Source organism: Sycon ciliatum, chromosome 1, assembly GCF_964019385.1.
Source record: "Sycon ciliatum chromosome 1, ocSycCili1.1, whole genome shotgun sequence".
NCBI lineage: Eukaryota > Metazoa > Porifera > Calcarea > Leucosolenida > Sycettidae > Sycon > Sycon ciliatum.
In genome coordinates, this window is record NC_088643.1 from 39,434,942 (window position 1) to 39,458,964 (window position 24,023).

General features: G+C 47.1%; 1 protein-coding gene across 1 annotated transcript; it reads left to right on the forward strand.

Moving 5' to 3' along the window:
* The first annotated feature begins 5,836 nt into the window (after window positions 1–5,836).
* LOC135825102 (mucin-5AC-like) lies at window positions 5,837–23,751 on the forward strand. Its single transcript, XM_065337842.1, has 9 exons — window positions 5,837–6,313; window positions 7,610–7,668; window positions 14,834–15,032; window positions 18,197–18,253; window positions 18,739–18,839; window positions 19,776–19,807; window positions 20,690–20,766; window positions 21,063–21,164; window positions 21,631–23,751. The coding sequence occupies exons 1-9, from the start codon at window positions 6,245–6,247 to the stop codon at window positions 22,753–22,755; spliced, it is 1,821 nt and encodes a 606-aa protein (XP_065193914.1). The 5' UTR covers window positions 5,837–6,244; the 3' UTR covers window positions 22,756–23,751.
* Window positions 23,752–24,023: the final 272 nt, after the last annotated feature.

Sequence of the window (24,023 nt, forward strand, 5' to 3'; positions counted from 1 at the left end):
CTCCGCCAATATTGTGGTCACGTCCGGTCCTGCTTCGGGTCCATGTCCATTGGTCGAATTCATTCCGAAGCCAAGGTGTTGATCGAGTCATGCTGCGTCACGGTAATTGGTCGGCGTATCTCGGACTGGTTAGTACCTGGGCTGTCTGTTAAGATGAGAGTCTCCTTCAAGGGCTTAGTCGCCGGGCCTCGTCTAGACCGTAGGGCTCTATAGCACTGTCTGATAATAGTACATGTAGAGCGGTACATGTTGTTTAACGTGTGCGTTCAGGTGCTGAAGGATTCTTCCTACATGTCGGCTATGAACACAGTGCCGACATTCAAAATGATAGCCTCGGATCATATGGCTAACTTCAAGAAAAAAAGTTAGTTGGGTAGGAAGAACGTCCTTCTTCACCGTGAACACACGCGCTGTGCCCAGTGAAGACTGGCGTAAACTGAGGAGGTAGCAAAGTAAGTTGCAATTTGACGATGTTCTTAACCGGCTTCTCGGGCTACATCCACTAGACTAGTGATATTTGACCCTTAGATTAGAAGTTAAATACCCGCCTCTGAGTTAGGTCCGAAAGGCAGTCTGTCAAATTGACCCGGTGTGCCATTGTTATAATCTAATATTATCCATTTTGTATCCCAAGTTGTTGATTACTACCGTCGGTGACGTCCAAAGTCCACTTCGCTGATTCTGCTGATTGCTATATGCTTGCCAGTTAGTGTCTCTGCACCGCCTAAGTAACAACACACATTAGTTCACAACCGTTGAAACTATCATGGAAGAACTCAACTTGAGCCAGCAAAGCCTCAAGAGGAAAGAAGAGAAAGAAACCTTAGGCTGGCAACACTACGAAGCAAAACTGGACAAGTTGCTGGGCCGCCAATGGCCCGCCATGGTCGCGATGATGGGGGTGCCGGGTGCACCGGTGATGACTGATAGTCCAGTGATGGATGATGATTTATCTTCCTCCGACTCATTCTCTGCGTGGCACGCAGCCCTGTGGAAGATAATGCGCAAGTGTGGGCTTAGCCCGACTATCATCACACTGATCGAGTCCCTGTACCAGCAGTCCGAGAATGCTGTAAGAGTAGGAACAACGGTTAGCAGTTGGTTCCATGCCACCGTTGGCGTTAGGCAAGGTTGCATTCTATCACCCTCTCTATTCAACATTTTCTTGGAAGAACTGGTATCTAGATCATTAGAGGGATTCGCGGGTTCCATTAGCATTGGTGGACACATTATAACAGAGCTGCGATTTGCAGATGACATTGATCTAGTAGCTGGCAGCGAGGAAGAACTGCAAGACCTTACCGGCCGGCTGGCCAGCACACCAAAATCATACGGCATGGAAATCAGCACTGAGAAGAGTAAGCTGATGGTAACGGGAGCAAGCAAAGGTCTGTCCGCAAGCATAGCCATCTACGGGAAGCAGCTCGAGCAGGTTGACGAGTTTAAATATCTGGGTAGCACGATTACTGATGATCAGCGTTCAATCAAAGAAGTGAGGAGTCGGATCGCAGCAGCCTCGGCTGCTGTTGCACGACTAGTAACAATCTGGAGGGATAGAAACATCAGCATCGGCTCGAAATTACGCGTCTACTCAATGCTATTGATTTATCCATATTCCTTTATGCTTGCCAGTCTTGGACCTTAACTGCTGAAATTGTGAAAAAGATCGAGGCTTTCGAAATGAGAAGCTATCGACACCTTCTCAGGATTCCGTTCACTGATCACCGGACGAATGTATCTGTTAGAGAGGAAATAAATACTGTGAAAGTCATTATTCTAACGAGGCGCATATATATAACGATTTCCTAAAATTGACTGGTTTACGTGAACAAAAGGTAACGATTCTCACTCATTCTCAACGCTCAATAGCAACAGTATTGTATCGATTTCTGTATAACGATTTCTATTTTAACGACAGATCTCTCCTCGTTAACTCGTTAGAGTTAGCACTTCGTTATACATGTACACACAACAACAAGGTTGTCAATTTCATAGTACTAAAAGCTTTTCACCCATTTTCATCAGTAGTTACATGGGAATGAGCAAGAACGAAAACGAAGCCAGAATTTATACTGGGGGTAGAGAATCAGCAAGAATATTCTTACGCGCCTCAAGTTCACACTACACTACCATAAGAATGTATGGAGCGGTGGAAAAATGCGGGAAACAACACATGATGGGAATGCAGTACCATAACAAACACGTGATAAAGTTGTCAGTCCGGTTGCAGCTTGAACAGCCGCAGCACCTTGATGTATATAATATATACTGCACGATCAGGTCCTCACTAGAGATACATCATCGTTCTTTACAACTCCGAGTGAAGCACGTACAGTTCGTCGTGGACGATTGTAATGCAAGGCCCACAGTCAAGTGCTATCAGAAAAGAAGAGTATGTGGGCACTGGCCAAGCATTTGTCTCCACGCAACCTCAGGAGAAGAAGACAGCGCAAGCAGAGGATGTAGAGCGGCAAAATAACTTCTGACCACTTGTTTTCAGGATTTCCGCAAATGGGAGGGATCTCGATCTGAGATCGTCTTTCGACTGGCCTCACTTGAGCTGTTTCAGATGAAGACATTTTTCACAGAGTGGAAGCAGTGACAGCTTGTCTGCAGGCAGGAATACCACTTCCCATGATATGCTTCCAGCATCCAAATGATCACCAGCAATAATGGGTTCGCCTCTCACTACATAGATAAGCAAGGGAAAAGATTTGATACACCCACTCTTCAGCCAGAGCCCTGCACCAAAGTTACAATGGAGAGCAGCCAATTGAGACACGATCATGTCTTATAGTGCTAAGAAGTGGTGGAGCTCGTGAGAGATATTGTAGCAGCTTCAGAGGCAGATCGACTAAATGCGTCCTTTCCTGGAAGTTTGACAATGTGCAGCCTTTCTTCCATTTTTGTTCCAAACCAAGAGCATTATAGCTAGCCTTGTTGAAGCATTCTAATCAGCATTACAAGGTAGTTTTTGGAGCATTATGATTAGCATTATACGAACATTTTCGGAGCATTATCCGCTGGACGCTTATCTGTATAGGGCTAAATTGGCGCAATTGCGCTCATTCTGCATAGAAACGTGGCATACCCTAAGTGACAAACGTGATAACAAGGTCAGGTGATAACGACACGCGCTCATGGCTGGGACAGGAACATGTAGCATGTGTGAAAAGGGGGGCGCAAAAAATAGCAGTCAGTCTAACACCAGAAATTAGGAGAACTTCAAATAATTCAAAGGATCAGTGTTATTCCTAGTAATGATTATGCATGTTGGACTGTTTGTGCTACCAAGAGTACATACCGGTAATCATTATCGGTATACTCTTGGTGCTACTCAGTCCACAACCATGAATGGCTTGGCAGCAGCCGCACAACAGCAGCCGGAGAAGCCGCCGAAGACCTGTGCTACATCCACAACCTTGAGCAGCATGTGTCAGAGCCCACTCGAGGCGGGAACACCCTTGACTTAGTCATGTCGGATGTCCCTTAGTCATGTCGGATGTCCCCGGTGCGGTTAAAACCACCATGTACCCACCCCTTGGTCGATCAGACCATGCAGTAATCACCACCGACTTCCAGCTAACTCCATCCCATGATCTGCCAGCCACCCGGACCATTTGGCGTTACCAACATGCTGATTGGCCTCGGCTCACAGACTTCTACCGAGCAACCGCGTGGAACGAACTGATCACTGATGATCTTGACTCCTCCTGCAGTAATGTAACTAGGCGTATTTTTGAGGGCATGGGACGGTCAATCCCAAAGGAAAGTCCTGAAGACGCGACCAGGAGACCCTAGCTGGTGGACTCCCGAAAGCTCAGCTGCTGTTACCACCAAACGTCAGGCATGGCGCCGACTCCGCAAGCACTCGACCAATCCTGTTCTTCAGGCAGAGTTAGACGGGCATGCTTGGCTTCTGTGCAGCGACTACTAGTATCCAGCGCTAAGCAAGCACATCTCCTGCGCACCAGAGCGAAGCTTGCAACAGGCAGCCTCCAGGATAAGGAGTGGTGGAGCCTGATCAAGCGCTCCGGAGGGCTCGGTAGAGACAGCTCTATCCCAGTTCTCGTCGACAGCCAAGGCAATGAGCACACCAGAAATACCGAGAAAGCCGAACTCATATGCCAGTACTTCGCTGATAAATGCAGCCTTGAGAATAACTTTGACACCTCCTGCACAATGCCCCCTGTTCGCCCACGCTCCCAGAACTCGCTCACTACAATCCACTTGAAATGAAGCAGTCTATGACCACCTGAGGCAGTCTGACTGGGACTGGGCAACCGACCGCCTCTAGCCTCCTCCAGGATTATGCTCCTGCTTCTCCCACCCCAAGCCTAATTGTCGCCAATCCTGAGTAGCCAATCTCCACTGCTACCCTATTGCACCCTTCATTCGACACTCTCCTTTCACTCCTATTATCTGTTTGATTATTCGCTATTTTCTGCTGTGTTCCAAAATTAGATCCTCTCCTTCGTTCTAAATCTTCCATTTTCTCCCATGCTTTTTTCCCCTCATGCTTATGCTTCCCTCCCGAATTTGGTGCGCCTGCCATGTGAAGATGCCGAGACCTCTGGTCGGTTGAGCTTGGCAAGCCCCACAAGCACCATAATCCATATCTCACCCCATGCTAGCCCATATCATTATGGCCATGCATGGCATGTGATGTGCCTGCCGGTACGAGGTGATTTGGCTTTTTTTAACATTTGCCATTTTTTAACAAATGTGTAAAATTTGCTTTTCTTCTGGCTGTTTCTCTGCTCCGGATGGCTGTATCGAAACATGGGTGGTGGCAAATAAGAGCCAGTTTATCGTAGATCAACATTGACCAGAACATTTGGTGCATATAATTTTAATTCTCCCTGCTACGTCGGTATAACTAGTGGTGGGTACTTTGCCATTTTGTGTAAAATGTGTAAAATGAGCCCCTGAATGGACGAGGAGGACAGTGAATTGCTTCCGCAGGGCCTTTGGACGACTTCAGGCCGTCTTGCCATCACTAAAGACAGTAATGAAGAACAGTAGGTCGCGGAATACACTCTGTGAGAACGAAAACATGGCTGCTATGCTATGCTACCTATCCAATTCCACCGTATAACACAGCCACTAGTTACAAATACAAAAACACGGCTTTCGCAGCATACAATGCAGTTCACTCCTCTGTTGACAGATTAATTTTCATCCACTAGCAATCCTTGAAGTGATATCTATCAACTTCAGAACATTGATGACCGAATATCCCAGTTTGTGATGCCATTTTACAAATTTGTTAAAAAATGACACACCAATTATTTGAATCCTGAGAATACTAGGAAAGTAGGAGATGATTCAAGACACTTTCCAAAGTGGGATCATTCCCATTTTTGGACACAACAGGCATGAAGGATAGCACTTCCACTTGCAACAATTCATTAGGACGTAGCTTGTCTAGAAGTGACTGAAAAAACGTCATTTTACAACCATGTTAAAAAAAGCCAAATCACCTCGTACCGGTACTCGTACTGGCGGTAGATCTACGCGGTGAGTTGTGTATTTTGTAAAAACAAAACAAAAGTGTATTTTTTCCCTCACAAATTTAAATTTTAGTATGTTTACGTTACGTCGTTAGGCGCTAGGTTTTTGGTTGGCAAGGCTACATACATGTAACACAACTGTCAGTCACAGGATGTTGAACACGCGTCGCGGTGTGCACGTGCACGCGACCGTAGATCTACGCGCGCGCGCGTGCACTAACACGACTAGACTCACGATCACGAGTCAGTGTACGTGTACTCCTTGAAGAGTGAAGACCAGAACTACTGTGAAGACTGATTTTGATTTCGAAAAGACTGATTGATTTATCTCAGTGCGTTTGATTCTGCTTGGAATGTTCGACCTCAGTTTTCATGGTTTTGCCTTGGGAAAGGCGATCGCGTTTGTTGATTTGAAGAATTACTGAAGTAACCATGGAACAACTACTTCCAAGTAGAGTGATACTTCTAGTAGCACGCGGGGCTCTGCGCGAACAAGTGCTGTCCCAAGTTCTGCACTTTCACTAACAAGCAGCTGTCCTAGATCACGTCTAAGAGTATCCATTGCCATCACTAGTTCGACTTACTTCGGTTCTTTTGGCAAAGGAGTAGCAGAACTCCTCCGTCATTCTATAGATCGATCATACAACAAGTTAAATTCGTGAAAGAAAGTGTGTAGAATTTCTCCTGGGGACAGTCAGTGCCCTGATTCAGACCATCGAGACCATTATAATATGGATAAATATCGGAAAGGCGATTTAGTGTGGGCGAAGATGAAGGGATACCCGCACTGGCCTGCCAGGGTGAGTACAATCATGCATGGACTCCACCACATGTACAGTCTGTTTCGGAAATCAAATGCGCTCTATAAAGCCACACCAACAATACAGTGCTGGTTTCTAGGTGGATTATTATTATTACACCTTCCAGTGGCTAAAGATGAATCAGTGCCACTATAGATGAGGAGGGGGCGTTTGCCAGCCATGGCGTAGAAAGAACGTATAAGAAATGTGGTGGTGCACCAATACCATGGTGAATAACAGAGGATGGTATCGTGAATTTAGTGAGGGAGGGCGGAATTAAAATTTGGTGGTGGTGGTGGGGGGGGGGGGGGGGGGGGGAGGAGTACTGGGAAGAGTATAATAATAACTGCCAAAGAGTGTGCAACTCCAGTATGGGTGCTGTCCCGACGTTAACCAAGTGAACGTAATTTGTAGAGTGCGCATTGTACATGACTGATTGTATTACCAGACATATCCTGGACCTGTGGCCAGTGTGGGGGCCAAATCCCCAATTTTCACGGCTGCCTTGGTGATACGCCGAAAATAAACCGTTGCCGAAATGCCATTTGCTACTGAGACATTCAACAACCTAACACCTAGCTCTACCACATCTCCAGTATGGATCATCATTTGTATTTCGTCGCAGCACTACTGCACACACCATAGTAAGTGGTGCGAGTGCCAATATACGGTTCTCCAGCCGAGGATTTTAGTCCACAACATCCATTTCATCCTTTCCTCCATAGCGGTAGTGACAACCACGCATAACACAACATGTTGTCTTGAACTAAGGAAATCGAAGAGACAATGTCAAAGCAATGACTGTCCATTGTTCCTAGAAATCCTTTACACCCACCCGACGACCGCATGTATGCTGCGCCTTCCATTTATGAGATTGATTCCCCTGGCTGTCTTGGGAAAACACGCTGTGTGTGTGTGTGTGTGTGTGTATGTGTGTGTAACTGTCTTGGCCCTTTTATGCCGATGTACTCCGTGTGGTGTAGACCAGGTGTGCATTGGTGGTCGATTCACATGGCTTCGCCAGTTGTGTGGATTAGACAGTTATCTGGCGCAAGTCTTGATCTGTCTCATTCAGATCTTGTTCGCTATCGTTGCTATAAGAGAAAATCTGTGGGTGCACATCCAGTGCATTTGCAGATTTCCGTGCTTCTCTTGCGACGGGCGTATACATGGTGCATGGTATGTGTGTGTGTGTGTGTGTGTGTGTGTGTGTGTGTGTGTGTGCATGTACATGTGCGTGCACACGCGCGCGCGCACGCGTGTTTGTGTGTGTGTGTGTGTGATCGTTGTTGGCAGGTTGATGATGCAAGTAACGACAGGCGTATGCAGATCTTCTTCTTCGGTACTCATGAAACGTAAGTTTTGCAGAGCATGCCTTTTGCATGATCCGAGATGTTCCTCGAGCATGTAAAGCTTGGATGTGATGAACCGCTTGTGACATGCAAGTTGATGCAACTACCGTAGCGGACATTGAAATCCATTGAGAACTCAAGTGGCCACGGGGCACTGGCCTTGCAGCCGTGAACACTGCTGGTCCATTTTTTTGCAGTGTGTTCGTGCACTACAGTACGTGTACGCGCTAAGCAAGTAAGGGCGCCGGCCCCGGTCTTTCCACCGGATTTCAATGTCCCCAACACTAGTTCTCTGCGTACACCGGACAAGACAAGATACGGGATGTCATCATGTCGTCATCAACACGCTTGGCCGACGCAAAGATGTTCGTACAGCTTCCGCACAGTGCGAAGAGCAAGGAATAGGAGTTGAAGATATGTTTAGCGAGCTGAAGATCATGCTGATTCCGCATATTCACCAGGGTGAAAGCTGAGTGTGAAGACCTGGTGCTGAGAAAACCCTCAGGTCTTGAGTACTATTGTACTATACTTGTATCCTTGAGTAGAGGGAAATCCCCAGCTTTGGTGACCACTGGCACTGGCCCCGAGACTCTGTGCGCGGGTTTTTGCAGCTTGAGTCAGCCGTGTTACGGGCCGGGAATTCCAACTGTGCATGAAGTGCACGGAGCACAATCATGTACAGTTGCGCTCGGTGAAATTCGACCCAAAGTGCAAATTTGGCGCCCTCGACTTGCACGACCCTGGACCCCATAGAAGTGGTACGAATGCGGCAGGACAAACACATGTACAAGTACAGTGATGTAATCGGAAACTGGTCCAGGGCGTCAGTTTTGTACTTTGGGTCGGATTTCAGTGAGCGCAGCTGTGCTTTAAAAGTGTAGTGTACTTTATACATGCATCACAGTCGTTGACTTGTTCCGTATCCCAAGATGATAGTTCTGTGTAAATGCTGCTGGAATAAACCAAGGTAGCACTACACGTAGCCAGCATGGCTCTAGCCTATGAAAGCCTACAATGTTCTTCAGGTGCATTTGCTGGGCCAGGAGGAAGCATTGAAACTCTAGAACCGATGTTGTGTGTGTGTGTGTGTGTGTGTGTGTGTGTGTTTGTGTGTGTGTGTGTGTGTGTGTGTGTGTGTGTGTGTGTGTGTGTGTGTGTGTGTGTGTGTGTGTGTGTGTGTGTGTGTGTGTGTGTGTGTGTGTGTGTGTGTGTGTGTGTGTGCGCACACACACACACACACACACACACACACAAATGCACACACACACACACACACACAACATCGGTTCTAGAGTTTCAATGCTTCCTCCTGCGTAGTGGTGCTCCGGAGGATATGGAGGTTGCGCGTGAGAGATTCTCCAAGGGCATGGATGCTGAGCTGGAGAAAGTTTGGACCCCGAATCCGTCCATCGAGGAGTGGTGGAGTACCCTCAGGACGACCACCATCAACGTTGCCAGCGACTGCCTGGGTCGGGAGAGGCGCCGACAGCCAGAATGGTTTACAGACAAGCGCACTGAGATCGAGTCGGTACTCCGTGATCGGGACAGTTGTTACTCAACCTGGATGTCAACGCGGAAGGCCAGTGATCTGGATTTGTACAAGAAATCTCGTAGTGCGGCGCGGTGCACCATGCGGAGGCTGAAGCGAGACTGGCTGCTGAGACAGGCAAAGGATTGTGAATGGTTTGGCTTGACGGCGAAGAGCGGTTGGGAGTGTATCGGTAACATTAAGACCACCTTGGGTGGTATGCGTCCCCGTGCAGCAACTGCTATCAGAAACAAGCAAGGAGAGATCTGTGACACGGCAGAGGCCACCGGTGGAAGGTGGCGTGAACATTTCGATGGCCTCCTGAACATTGCCAGTGCGTACGACTTGGAGGTAGTGGATTCGATCGAGCAGCGGCCGGTTATGACGGAGCTTGGTGTCGTGCCTGAGTGTGATGAGATTTGGCGTGCATTGCGAGGGATGAAGTGTGGCAAGGCATGCGGCGGATCCGAGATATCTGTGGAGATGCTGAAGTACGGTGGCCCTACCCTGATTGCGAGGTTGCATGAACTGATACGGGTGGTGTGGGAGACTGGCAGCGTTCCACAGGATTGGTCTGATGCTATCCTCGTCCCCATCCCCAAGAAGGGTGACCTGGGGTCTTGCGACAACTGGCGTGGGATATCGTTACTGGATGTGGCTGGAAAGCTAGTTGCTCGCATGATTGCCAATCGTCTGCAGGTTCTCGGAGAAAGGTGCTTGCCTGACTCGCAGTGTGGTTTCCGCAGGGGCCGTGGTTGTTCGGATATGGTATTTGCTGTGCGGCAGATCCTGGAAAAGTTGCACGAACATGCCACGAAAGGTTTCGCTGTATTTATCGATCTGAAGAAAGCGTACGACTCGGTTCCGCGGAGTGCTATGTGGAGAGTGTTGGCTAGACTTGGCGTCCCAGGGAATCTGATCACCATCATCAGTTCCTTCCATAGCGACATGACTGCCAGTATTCGTGTGGGTGGAGACCTGCTTGCACCGATTCGGGTTGAGAATGGCTTGCGGCAGGGTTGTACTATGGCCCCGGTTTTGTTTAACCTATACATGTGTGCAGTCTTCGAGAGATGGCGTGGCGTGATTGCTGATGATGGTGAGCTGGGGATCCCACTCGTCCAGTTTCGGAGGGAGCGGCTTTTCAACACCAGATTGGCAGAGTATCGCAGAGTTCGGCTGACGGAGTGTCAGTTTGCGGATGATTCAGCCTTGCTCGCAGTTACGCATGCTGGTGCTGAGAGGGCTCTATCCTCGTTCAGGGATGTAGCTGGTGCGTTTGGCCTTAGTGTCAATATGTCCAAGACCAAATTCATGGCGGCTGGGGCTGGTATTGTGGATGCCGACCGGACCCCTTTGGATGGTGTTGTTGACCACGTTAAGGCCTTTCGCTATCTCGGTTGTCATGTTACGCCAGACGCCCGGAGCTCATTTGATGTGTCTCGGCGAGTTGCTGCTGCATCGGGTGCGTTCTGTACACTGCGGGAGTCGGTTTTCGCCAGTGATGACTTCAGCATCGCCATCAAGCGCATCGTGTATGGAGTGACTGTCCTGGCGGTCCTTCTTTATGGATCTGAGAGTTGGACCGTCAGGGAGCGTGATGTCCGTCGCCTGGAGTCCTTTCACCTGCAGTGCGTGCGTTCCATCCTGAAGATAAATCGTGGCCGGCAGATCGAGGAGCACATCTCCTCTCTCCAGGTTCGCAGGATGTGGGGCGATATGGAAGAGATCGCGGATAAAGTCAGAGTCCGCCGACTTCGATGGCTTGGCCACGTGTCCCGCATGCCAGATCGGATCCCTCGTCAGCTGCTGTACGGCGCATTACCCTCCAAACGTCCACCGCATGGACCCCGTAAGCGCTGGAAGGACTCCGCGAAGTGCGACTTGATGGCTGTTGGCGTTCCTCTGGAGCAGCTTGGTGACATCGTCCAAGATCGACAGGGATGGCGAGTCACCTGCCGTGATGCTGTCGACGCAATTGTCCAGGCCCGCATGGAGCCTGTGGCGAAGCCCCTCATCTGTGGCACTTGTGCGCGCAGTTTTCGTCGGCCGCAGGACATTGCGAGGCACAAGTGTAACGCTGTTCGCGCGGCCCGCGCGCGCTGAGTATGGCGTTCCCCGCCCGGTGGACAACACGTCTCCTGGTCTGCCCCGTATGAGGCCACATAGCCAGTCATGGCAGTGGAAGAAGGAAGGAAGGAAGGTGTGTGTGTGTGTGTGTGTGTGTGTGTGTGTGTGTGTGTGTGTGTGTGTGTGTGTGTGTGTGTGTGTGTGTGTGTGTGTGTGTGTGTGTGTGTGTGTGTGTGTGTGTGTGTGTGTGTGTGTGTGTGTGTGTGTGTGTGTGTGTGTGTGTGTGTGTGTGTGTGTGTGTGTGTGTGTGTGTGTGTGTGTGTGTGTGTGTGTGTGTGTGTGTGTGTGTGTGTGTGTGTGTGTGTGTGTGTGTGTGTGTGTGTGTGTGTGTGTGTGTGTGTGTGTGTGTGTGTGTGTGTGTGTGTGTGTGTGTGTGTGTGTGTGTGTGTGTGTGTGTGTGTGTGTGTGTGTGTGTGTGTGTGTGTGTGTGTGTGTGTGTGTGTGTGTGTGTGTGTGTGTGTGTGTGTGTGTGTGTGTGTGTGTGTGTGTGTGTGTGTGTGTGTGTGTGTGTGTGTGTGTGTGTGTGTGTGTGTGTGTGTGTGTGTGTGTGTGTGTGTGTGTGTGTGTGTGTGTGTGTGTGTGTGTGTGTGTGTGTGTGTGTGTGTGTGTGTGTGTGTGTGTGTGTGTGTGTGTGTGTGTGTGTGTGTGTGTGTGTGTGTGTGTGTGTGTGTGTGTGTGTGTGTGTGTGTGTGTGTGTGTGTGTGTGTGTGTGTGTGTGTGTGTGTGTGTGTGTGTGTGTGTGTGTGTGTGTGTGTGTGTGTGTGTGTGTGTGTGTGTGTGTGTGTGTGTGTGTGTGTGTGTGTGTGTGTGTGTGTGTGTGTGTGTGTGTGTGTGTGTGTGTGTGTGTGTGTGTGTGTGTGCGTGCGTGTGTGTGTGGTGCAGTGGTATGTGCAGCGATTTCCAATCGATAGGTTGCGGGTTCGATTCCCGACGATTATGGTCACACACGTCTTTCTTCTCTTTCTCAGACTCTTCCTGACTTTTCTTTCATTCTCCTGGGTGGTTACCAACAGCCAGTGCATGCCGGAGTATGTGGTGTGATGTGTGTGCGGGAAAATAAATAAATAAAAATGAAAAGACCAAAAATAGGGATTCACTGGCCAGAAAAATCACTTCAAATAGCTGTATGGTGTAGACCAGGCTGAATAGTGATGGGCAATTCTTCAGCCTTGCAAGCTGTTGAATGGTGCAATCCCAGCACAAGTTGCTATGGCTTCTGCCGTAGCATTGCTATCATCGCCTCCGGTGATGGGCGTCAAAGGTCAAGGTCAAGGTGTGTGTGCATTTGTGTGTGTGTGTGTGTGTGTGTGTGTGTGTGTGTGTGTGTGTGTGTGTATTTTAGGGGTGAAACGAGTATCTATTTTGACCAACCGATCACTCATTCATAATATTCGATCGAGTATCCGATTATTTCGAGTATTTTATCAAAATTCAAAAGCGCTAGATTTGTGAGTTCTCGACCAATTCGGAAGAAATTATCTGTGAACATAGAACAAAAGTCGCCAACGTCTTGTACAGCGTGTAGAGTAACGATTTTCACCAGTACTTTCATTATCTCATAACAAACTAACGTTTTCTTTTGCATGGTGTTCGCATCGTCCAAGTCAAAAAATACTGACTCAAATGCATGCATAACGCATGCATACCAGTCGACGAGCGGTACAACAGAAGTTTTTGAAAAATAGAATGCCAATACTAAAAAAAAAAAAAAAAAAAAAAAAAAAAACGATCGAGTGCAAAATTTCGAATACTCGCTAGTTTGAAATTTTCGAACGAATACTCGAATATTCGAACTAATCGTTTCACCCCTAGACTGTATTTGTATGTATGAACGTGTGTGTATGTGTGCATGCGTGTGCGTGTGTGTGTGCGTGCGTGGACATTTGTATGTATGAATGTGTGTGTATGTGTGCATGCGTGTGCGTGCGTGTGTGCATGCGTGCGTGGGTATTTGTGTGTATGAATGTGTGTGTATGTGTGCATGCGTGTGCGTGCGTGTGTGCGTGCGTGGGTATTCGTATGTATGAATGTGTGTGTATGTGCGCATGCGTGTGCGTGCGTGTGTGTGTGCGTGCGTGGGTATTTGTATGTATGAATGTGTGTGTATGTGTGTGCGTGTGTGTGCGTGTGCGCGTGCGTGGGTATTTGTATGTATGAATGTGTGTGTATGTGTGTGCGTGTGTGTGCGTGTGGTTACCAACAGCCAGTGCATGCCGGAGTATGTGGTGTGATGTGTGTGCGGGAAAATAAATAAATAAAAATGAAAAGACCAAAAATAGGGATTCACTGGCCAGAAAAATCACTTCAAATAGCTGTATGGTGTAGACCAGGCTGAATAGTGATGGGCAATTCTTCAGCCTTGCAAGCTGTTGAATGGTGCAATCCCAGCACAAGTTGCTATGGCTTCTGCCGTAGCATTGCTATCATCGCCTCCGGCGATGGGCGTCAAAGGTCAAGGTCAAGGTGTGTGTGCATTTGTGTGTGTGTGTGTGTGTGTGTGTGTGTGTGTGTGTGTGTGTGTGTGTGTGTGTGTGTGTGTGTGTGTGTGTGTGTATTTTAGGGGTGAAACGAGTATCTATTTTGACCAACCGATCACTCATTCATAATATTCGATCGAGTATCCGATTATTTCGAGTATTTTATCAAAATTCAAAAGCGCTAGATTTGTGAGTTCTCGACCAATTCGGAAGAAATTATCTGTGAACATAGAACAAAAGTCGCCAACGTCTTGTACAGCGTGTAGAGTAACGATTTTCACCAGTACTTTCATTATCTCATAACAAACTAACGTTTTCTTTTGCATGGTGTTCGCATCGTCCAAGTCAAAAAATACTGACTCAAATGCATGCATAACGCATGCATACCAGTCGACGAGCGGTACAACAGAAGTTTTTGAAAAATAGAATGCCAATACTAAAAAAAAAAAAAAAAAAAAAAAAAAAAAAAAACGATCGAGTGCAAAATTTCGAATACTCGCTAGTTTGAAATTTTCGAACGAATACTCGAATATTCGAACTAATCGTTTCACCCCTAGACTGTATTTGTATGTATGAACGTGTGTGTATGTGTGCATGCGTGTGCGTGTGTGTGTGCGTGCGTGGACATTTGTATGTATGAATGTGTGTGTATGTGTGCATGCGTGTGCGTGCGTGTGTGCATGCGTGCGTGGGTATTTGTGTGTATGAATGTGTGTGTATGTGTGCATGCGTGTGCGTGCGTGTGTGCGTGCGTGGGTATTCGTATGTATGAATGTGTGTGTATGTGCGCATGCGTGTGCGTGGGTGTGTGTGTGCGTGCGTGGGTATTTGTATGTATGAATGTGTGTGTATGTGTGTGCGTGTGTGTGCGTGTGCGCGTGCGTGGGTATTTGTATGTATGAATGTGTGTGTATGTGTGTGCGTGTGTGTGCGTGTGCGCGTGCGTGGGTATTTGTATGTATAAATGTGTGTGTATGTGTGCATGCGTGTGCTATTGCTTCTTTGATGTGTGTCTTATTCTACTGGACTATAGAGGATGGCTTGGTTCAAAGTGTCTTCTTCGGTATGAGGAGCACAAGGCCAAATATGCGCGCCCTCTCAAAACAAGTCGCTTCATGGAAGGACTTATTGAGATTGAAAAGGACCCGAAGATTGAATTGGGTACCTGTACATCACATCTGGATACACCTGGTTCTACTCCGTCGTCTGCCAAAAAGGCAGCTTCCTTCAAGGTACGTACCCTTTTCGCCATTGCCCCGCTCTGGGCTTGGTTGTTGATCTGCTATGTGTGGAGTGTAGGATTGGTTGTTGATCTGCTATGTGTGGAGTGTAGGATTGGTTGGTGATCTGCTATGTGTGGAGTGTAGGATTGGTTGTTGATCTGCTATGTGTGGAGTGTAGGATTGGTTGTTGATCTGCTATGTGTGGAGTGTAGGATTGGTTGTTGATCTGCTATGTGTGGAGTGTAGGATTGGTTGTTGATCTGCTATGTGTGGAGTGTAGGATTGGTTGTTGGTCTGCTATGTGTGGAGTGTAGGATTGGTTGTTGATCTGCTATGTGTGGAGTGTAGGATTGGTTGTTGATCTGCTATGTGTGGAGTGTAGGATTGGTTGTTGGTCTGCTATGTGTGGAGTGTAGGATTGGTTGTTGATCTGCTATGTGTGGAGTGTAGGATTGGATCTGCTATGTGTGGAGTGTAGGATTGGTTGTTGATCTGCTATGATGTGGAGTGTAGGATTGGTTGTTGATCTGCTATGTGTGGAGTGTAGGATTGGTTTCTAGGGTGCTAGTATAATTCCATATGGTAGGTCATGTATATACCGGAGTATCTCTATTACAAGCGCAGTCTCTTGTAGAAGCCCAGTCTCTATTGTAAGCGCACTCCAAGAGGGCTTCGAAGATATACAAGCGCAGTCTCCGAAATAAGGGCAGGGCTTATAATGGAGAACCGTATGGAACATGTTCATGCAGGTTTGACGTCACGCGGTATCACATAAACACATGCTGTGGTAAAGGTCTGTGATCCCCGAGATGTAAAGTACAGACTCAGTACCAGGAAGCAAAAAACTGCAGTCCCGGTACCTGCTGGGAAACTTTCTGCTGCTGATATAATGAAACATAATAGGCAATGTACATGTACCAGGTGGTTGAAAAATTATTAGCCCAGTCTCTAGTAGAAGCCCTGTCTCCAATGTAAGCCCAGGGTCCGGACTGGTTGAAAATATATAAGCGCTGGGCTTATAATGGAGATGAAACGGTATGTATACAATACATGTATAAAACGTTAGGCCACTGATACTGTGCTGGTAATGTTACTGTTGTGGATAGTGGAATCCGGTGGAATGACCGGGGCCGGCACCCTTATAATGTACACGCACTGCAGTTCACGTATGTACACGCAGCAAAATAGACCTGCAGTGTCCAGTACGCAATAGACTGAATAGAGCCATAATTATTATGAATGTATACGGTACAAGCAAAAATATTCGCCTGGAATATTTCGTCTTTTTCGTCCAAGGAGCTTTTGGACTAAATTAAATGCCGGACGACTATCGATTTGTCCAGCTTTTCAATACACTCTTATGATTCATGGATGAAATTTACAACCGGACGAACTCTCTTTCTTTGGAATTGGACGAAATTATTGACCGACGAAATTTTCTGCTTATACAGTACCGTATGAGTACTCGCGGCTGCAAGGCCAGCGCCCCGTGGTCGCTTGATTTCAGTACCGTATGAGTACTCGCGGCTGCAAGGCCAGCGCCCCGTGGTCGCTTGATTTCTCGCCGGATTTCAATGTCCACAACAGTACATTGTTTGCTGCTGCATGTACTGTGGCATGTACTGTGAGTCGACAAATTTTCGGCCCATTCAAATTTCGGCCTCCCAGGGCTAAAACACATTTCGGATGCGACACATTTTCAGCCTGCACTGCTGCCGCCTGTATACACTGTCACACTGAACCTTGCAAAACAAAATTGCGGCTGCAACAAATTTCTGGCCAAATATGGTGAGGCCGAAAATAGCCGAAAATAAAGACGCGCCGAATATTTGTTGACTTACAGTAGTGCATGTAGTGTATGTACATGTACATGTGCAGTGGAGCCATATTGCATGTAGTACATGTACATGTACATGTACACCATGTAATCTCCATGCTACACAGAGGCACTGGTCTTTCCTAGACAGGTGGTCTTTTAAAACACATCTTTGAATGCAGGTTCAAATGTATGCAGCAAATGACCTGTCCCAGAAACAGTGATACAACAGGTGGTGGCTTGGCATAGTGGTCCTTAAGCACAGTGTGTTTCTTATGGCTGGATTCCGTTATGCGAAAGCGGAAAGCAGTACTGCTGGCCACCTACAAGGCTATACTGCATTTTTGCTAGACTGTGTGTGGGTGAAGCCATCTCCAACAGCAGGCTACAGTAGTCAGTAGCCTGCTGGTCTCTGTCACTGTGCTTGACACACTGCATTGTACTAGTTGTACAGTTGTTGTAGTCTTGCTGACTACCTACTACAGCATGGTAGGGGGTGAAGAGCTTGATTGTTAATTGAAGTACAGTGAGTGTACCCGGTACTTATGCCCACTTTCTTGCTCCTCAGGAACAGTACTGCTAGGCGCAGTAGTACAGTTCTTCATTCGGTGTTTTCAAATAAAGGCCAAGTTCAGTACAGGACTGTATCATGATTGTAATCCTTATCAAGTTAGTTATCTATTGTCATGTGCAGCTGTATGTAGACTAGTCATTCATGCCAGCATGGCAGCATGGCAGTGCAGTACTGCCAGTACTCAGTAGCCTCTTTGGCTGCTTTCAAGCACAATCTACCACAGAATCAGAACTGTACTGTAACTGTTACATGTGTGCTGTGCTGGGCTGCTTGTCATGTGACTGCTGATGCCTGCATGTACTGTCTGTGCAGGTGTGAATGTCTGTACTGTCTGTGCTGCTAGACTAGCTGCTACCTGTCAAACTAATACGAACTTGTCATGTGACTGCTGATAGCTGGCTGTACTCTGCATGTGTGAATGCCTGTATGCCTGTCAAGCTTGTCATGTGACTGATACCTGTACTGTAGTGTACTCCACAAGTAACAGTAGTGTTAGTTCAGGATAGAGCAACCCTCTAGGCTCTACTACTGCCATGCTTGGGAGTAGTGTTAGTTCAGGATAGAGCAACCCTCTAGGCTCTACTACTGCCATGCTTGGGAGTAGTGTTAGTTCAGGATAGAGCAACCCTCTAGGCTCTACTACTGCCATGCTTGGGAGTAGTGTTGAAGAATAGTCTCTACTTCATCTATACTACAGACTAGCAGTCACCAAGTTTTGGGACACTGCAGTGGCCATTTTGAATATTGGTGTTGCCTCTGGTGGTTGTACATGTATATCTGCAGCCAGTACCACGGCGGCGCACTCAAAGCTTAGGATCAGCAGCTTCTCTACCCAACAAAGTAAGGACTGGAGGCTTTTGAGCATTGTTTCTTGGGGTCATTAGCTGGCCATGCCAGTGTGTGGAAAACCAAGTAATTGCCATAGTTTGGAAAGTATTTGCCTGGAGAGTTTGTTGTCTAAGGCCTGGTCTAGGTGTGTGTGTATGTGTGTGTGTGTGTGCGCACGTGCGTGTGTGTGTGTGTGTGTTTGTGTATTGTGTGTGTATGTGTGTCTTCAATTCTTTCCGATGGCCAAAGTTTACAGTGGACTTGGTACGATGCTTTGTGCAGGGTGTAGCGTAGGTTCTGGCTACTGCAGTGCGCGTAGTGCAGATTGCTCCAATGTTTAGGTTCGAGTGGTGTGGGTCTTGCGTTTGCACTGTGATATGATTGTGCACTGTCTTTGGAGAACTCAGATGGTCCTGGATGTAGTACCTGAGCAAGCTGCTGTTCGCGTTTATATCATTCGTCTTCTTGTGAACACGGTGTGGTGTGTTTGTCTATAGGTATCCGTATCCCGTGCGGCTGTTGCTGCTATGCTGGCCAAAAAGAGGATGACATCATCTGCTCAGCAACCTAGGAGGTCAAGACAGGCACTGCGCATTCCGTAAGACACAACTGCGTTAGGGTCGGGTGCTGGAGAATTCCTACAGCGTGTAGGCTGGAGAATTCCTACAGCGTGTAGGCTGGAGAATACCTACAGAGTGTAGGCTGGAATTTCTGAAAAAGAAGAGTGTGTGTGGCAAGGGGGAATGATTGAAAAAAACAAAACACATGTTCAACCACCTTGGTCGGTGTTGTCGGCGCCAAAGCTATGCATGTACTTGGGGAAGACCGTGCGGTTTGGTCTAGGAGTTCTCGCTCCCAATCTCTCATGACATGAGACAACCTGTTTGCTTGCTGAGCTGCTCGAAATATACCAACCGACATACAGTCTGTATCGGCTATAGAGTGACCGGATATAAGAATATATCGGCTACAGTGATATTGGTACGAAATATCAAAAGCAAAACGTATTTTATCCAGTAAAGATATCACTATAACCAATATTATCGGATGTAATGATATATCGGATATTATGATGGCAACAAAGAATCAAAACATGCATAAACACACTATATTATTATCGGCTATAGTGATAACTTTAAAATACATGTAGCAATAATATCAAAGGCCCTATTTTTTTTACTTTCTTCACGTTGCTTATTTTTATAGTGATACATGTACATAAGTTTACAGAATTTTTTATGGAAATACCGGCACTGTCAACTATGCAGCATGCTCATTTGTCAAGACGCCATGCTGGAAGTATTTCCTTGCCTTTCATGTGTCGATCGAAAAAAGAAAAGAAAAAATCTATCGTATCGCATATAGTGATGCATCGGTTATAGTGATAAAATCACGGAAATCAAAAGGGTACGCTATAGCCGATACAGACTGTACTTCTACCCAAGCATCGTGAATGAGTAAATGAATGAGTAAATGAATGGTGTCAGATGCAGTGACTGACTTGTCACCTTTCATCGCTTTGTGTTACCTGCAGTGTTGATCGTATGCGGTCACCAACGAGAAGTGGTAAGAACAAGTGTTCCTTCCTACTTGCCCATCGTGAAAGTTCCAATCCATCAGAATCTCCATGTCTAAGACATGGTGATAGCCCCTGATTGCATGATCCCCAACTCGGGCTCAGTGTTTAGTCAACTTTAGTGTCTTTTGAATTTTGAGTGCAGTTGCCCAGACTATTGCTATGTGTACGGTATGTGCTATGACTTACAGAGGTAGCAAGACAGGCTTTTTGTGGTATTTGTCTACATAAAACCAGGCTTATGTGCCAATGATCAATGTTAGTGTTCTTTTCATGTACTGTAGCTAACCTTTAGTTCCGATATTTTCCACTGATGAGCGGAATTATGCTCTACAACGTTGTAGTGTTGTTGTGTGGCCATGTCTGCATCGATTGTACTTGTACTCTTGATTGCTATAATTATATGCCGATGGTCGATTTTGAAAATCGGGCTTGTATTTGAAACAGGCTTTTGAAATGAGACAAACTGTTATACTACAGTGCGTTTCAAAAATATAGACGCGTGATTTCGAAAAACCGTTAGGCCGGCATCTATACCACAGAACATCTGTGATCACTTTGTGCATAAAAGTTTTGAAATCGGGCGTTTGTTATCTGATCGCTTAAAAATCTATATGAGAGTAATTGGGGGAAGGACCTGAGCAATATTCCGGGAAAAATCTCTAGAAGCTCCAGCCAAATTTGAAATATTTCGAAAATACCATGCGTCTATATTTTTGAAATGGACTGTAGACAGTATGGTACATGTACTTTGATTTACTACATGTATCTAAACAAGTGTGTGTGTGTGTGTTTGTGTGTGTGTGTGTGTGTGTGCGTGTGTGTGTGTGCGTGTGTGTGTTTGTGTGTGTGCGTGTGTGTGTTGCTAACAGCACCGGTCAGTGACTTTGATCAGCGTCTACTATCAATTGAGCTGAGTCTGAAGGAGTCACTGACTGTTGAAGCTCCGGTGAGTCGAGCATGCAATGCATGTATGTGTGCGTGTATGTGTCTGGGCGTATGTGTGTTGGGGGGGGGGGGGGTGGCAGTAGGTTTGCAAACCCTGATGTTCTTGTTACTTGAAGTGTTGGTTTTTGTTTGCTCAACATTTCCAACTGTTACAGTCTTGCTGCTGCTGCTGCTGCTGCTTTTACAACTCCTTATTCTTACAATATGAATAGCCAGCAGCTAGTAGAGTGTGGGTAGTGGGGATAACCTAAGAGTACTGAAGTACGAGTTTTTATTTGTTGTTGCTCTCCCATCTAGAATGTTCACACCAGTGTTAAACTTCTAAACGAGCTGAAGCAGTCATCGATCCCCTACAAATTCCTCCGGACATATCCAGAGTTTGCACTGACCATTAAAAAGGTAAGTGTACCAAGATGAAGCGTAAAGAAGCACTCTCTCCTACATGTATACCTACTGTACCTGCACGGCTACAGTATTAGCAGCTTGTATTAGTCCACTAGTCTACATACTCCAGTGTCAGTAATGGTGCAGCTGTCTTGTATGTCAGGTGGCGGTGTGTGTTTCTGTCTGTCAGGTGTCGGTATGTGTTTCTGTGTGTGTGTGTGTGCACGCACGTGTGTGTATGTGTGTATGTGTGTGTGTTTTTGTGGGTTTCTATGTGTGTACATGTGCATGTGTGTGTGTACATGTGTGTGTGTGTGTGTGTGTGTGTGTGTGTGTGTGTGTGTGTGTGTGTGTGTGTGTGTGTGTGTGTGTGTGTGTGTCTGTGTGTGTGTGTCTGTGTGTCTGTGTGTGTGTCTGTGTCTGTATACTAATTTGGCCTGGTGCAGTGACAGTGATGACATCTTCTCATTTCTTTGCCCAGGCATGCCACTATCGGCAAAGTTCTGCTGTAGTGCAGCGTGCCAAGGAGCTATTCCAGTCGCTTAGATGGACAGCACTGGTTAATATGGAACCAAGTCTGAAGCTGCACTATGTGGAATGTTTGAGGTCTGCCGATCCAGCCAGCCTTGCTACCTTGCCTTTTGCCAGTAGCATCTCTTCCGGTGGTGAGTATGCACCCGATGGTGCTAGTCAGGCAGACCATGGAGTTACACCAGCAGCTACTGCGCTAACCACCGCTGATGTCACAACCGCTGATGTCACAACCGCTGATGTCACAACCGCTGATGTCGCAACCGCTGATGTCACAACCGCTGATGTCACCACCGCGGATGTCGCCACCGCGGATGCCGCCACCGCGGATGCCGCCACCGCGGATGTCACCACAGATGATGTCACCACAGATGATGTCACTACAGGTGATGTCACAACCGCTGATGTCGCCACCGCTGATGTATCCGTGACTGCGACTGTCACTGCTGAGGATAATGTTGCTACTTGTGTTGCAGTAACCAGGAAGGAAAGGTTAGATAGTAGCATAACTGGTGCTGCGCGGGGCAAACATAGAGAGACGGAGACGGAGATGGATCAAGACAACCGACACAGTTGCCCTCCTCCTCCTAAGGCAACAAGTAACGCTGCTGCCTCTGCTGGTGTTTCAGAGAGACGTGACACATCCCACCCATCACCGGATTCACCTCTACCACCATCGCCATCGCCATCATCCTCTTTATCCTCAGCAAGCAGCAGCACAGTTGCAGGAGAACAACGCACCCCACACACCCCACGCAACCCTCGCACCCCCAGTGACAGGAGGAGATCTGCTAGCCGTCAGCTGACTGCTAAGCGCAGTAATGAAAGTCAGTCGGACAAAAACACAAGTGCCAAGCGTTTGCGAAGCCGTAGCTCTGGACAAATCAAACGTCCAGGAGGATCATCCCGAACGCCACCAGCTTCTACCTCTACCAGTGCAACGGCGATGTCTTTACGGAGCTCCCCGTTATCTCGCACTCATGGTGTTGGTGACGATATGACCACCGGCCCATCTGCTGGTGAGACTTTACAAGGGCTGGGCAAGCAAGCTGCACTCTCGTTTCAACTCTTCTGATGCTACTGAGTTGAGTTACTGCACTTTCCTGAATCCTGCCTTGATGTGCTTGAATGGACACTTCTCTGTGGGTATAGTAGTACAGTACTCATTGTTTCAATGCATTGTCAGCTCCCTGCCATGCGCTAGCCAGCATCTTGCTGAATAGCCGTGCATCTCTGCCTACTACAGAACTACAGATGGGTTTTCACGTCCTGCATTTGTTTTTAGTGAAAATCAGCGGGCAATGACCAATTTTGCACGCTCGCCCATGGTTTGAAGTTTGAACCCATCCGTGATGACGTAAAGACTCCAATCCACCTCCACCTGTCCAGCCTTGTCTATGCGTATACATACTAGACATACTCCACTACAATCATAGTAAATTGCTGTTACGAAATGTTCAATGTCATACTGCCACGATCAGCCATATTCAGAAGGAACTACTTGTCTTTATATATATAAATACCTGACTTTTGTCTACCGCTTGAATTTGTACTCCCAGAGTCATGGTTCGCTTTCGTCAAGTTGAAGTAGGATAAGTGGCTGAGGTTGCTTTGTCCACGCACACATTAGCTTTCTGACCCACTGAGATCTCTGTTTATCTTCCTACTAGTGCTAGATGAAGTATTTGTTGTTGCTGTCCTTTCTCCTAGAGACTACTACGAGATTTATATTCTTACCATCTTTTTATACACGTTTTATCAATATTTGTTTACTTTATAAGGCATGACTAGTTGATCATTCATCCCATATCATCTATCTCTTGTTGCCTAGTCTTCTCCTCTCCTCTCACTTGTCCCATCATACATCTCTTTTTTTACCTAGGTGTTCTCCTTGCCTCTTGTGATACGCCGTTTCCTGTCCTTTTCTTGTTTTAGGTTGTAGTGTAGGTAGTTTAGTGCCGCATCTCTTTTTCTATTCTTCTTTACTAGTGTACTCTACTGTGTGTAGTTAGACATGCATCATGCTCTTACCCTCCGTCTTTTTGCTCAGTATTACTCGCGTTGAGGTGTGCATGAAGAGACCATGCTCCTAATGCTAGTAATAGCCATCCAGTGTTGCTGTGTGTAGCCATCCAGTGTTGCTGTGTGTAGCCATCCAGTGTTGCTGTGTGTAGCCATCCAGTGTTGCTGTGTGTAGCCATCCAGTGTTGCTGTGTGTAGCCATCCAGTGTTGCTGTGTGGTTTCTTGTCTGCTAAGCTGGCATTGTGCTCCCACCTGTACAGGCATATCTGACATGTCCTGGTGTGCACCTGTCATGGACTGTATGTGCTGCCTCTGGCGTT

Excerpts from the sequence above, each read along its gene's own strand:
- LOC135825102 (XM_065337842.1), top strand. The coding sequence starts at position 6,245 with ATGGATAAATATCGGAAAGGCGATTTAGTGTGGGCGAAGATGAAGGGA. Across the intron at positions 15,033-18,196 it reads AAAAGGCAGCTTCCTTCAAG|CCAGTACCACGGCGGCGCAC; the intron begins GTACGTACCCTT and ends GTATATCTGCAG. Across the intron at positions 18,840-19,775 it reads AGACAGGCACTGCGCATTCC|TGTTGATCGTATGCGGTCAC; the intron begins GTAAGACACAAC and ends TGTTACCTGCAG.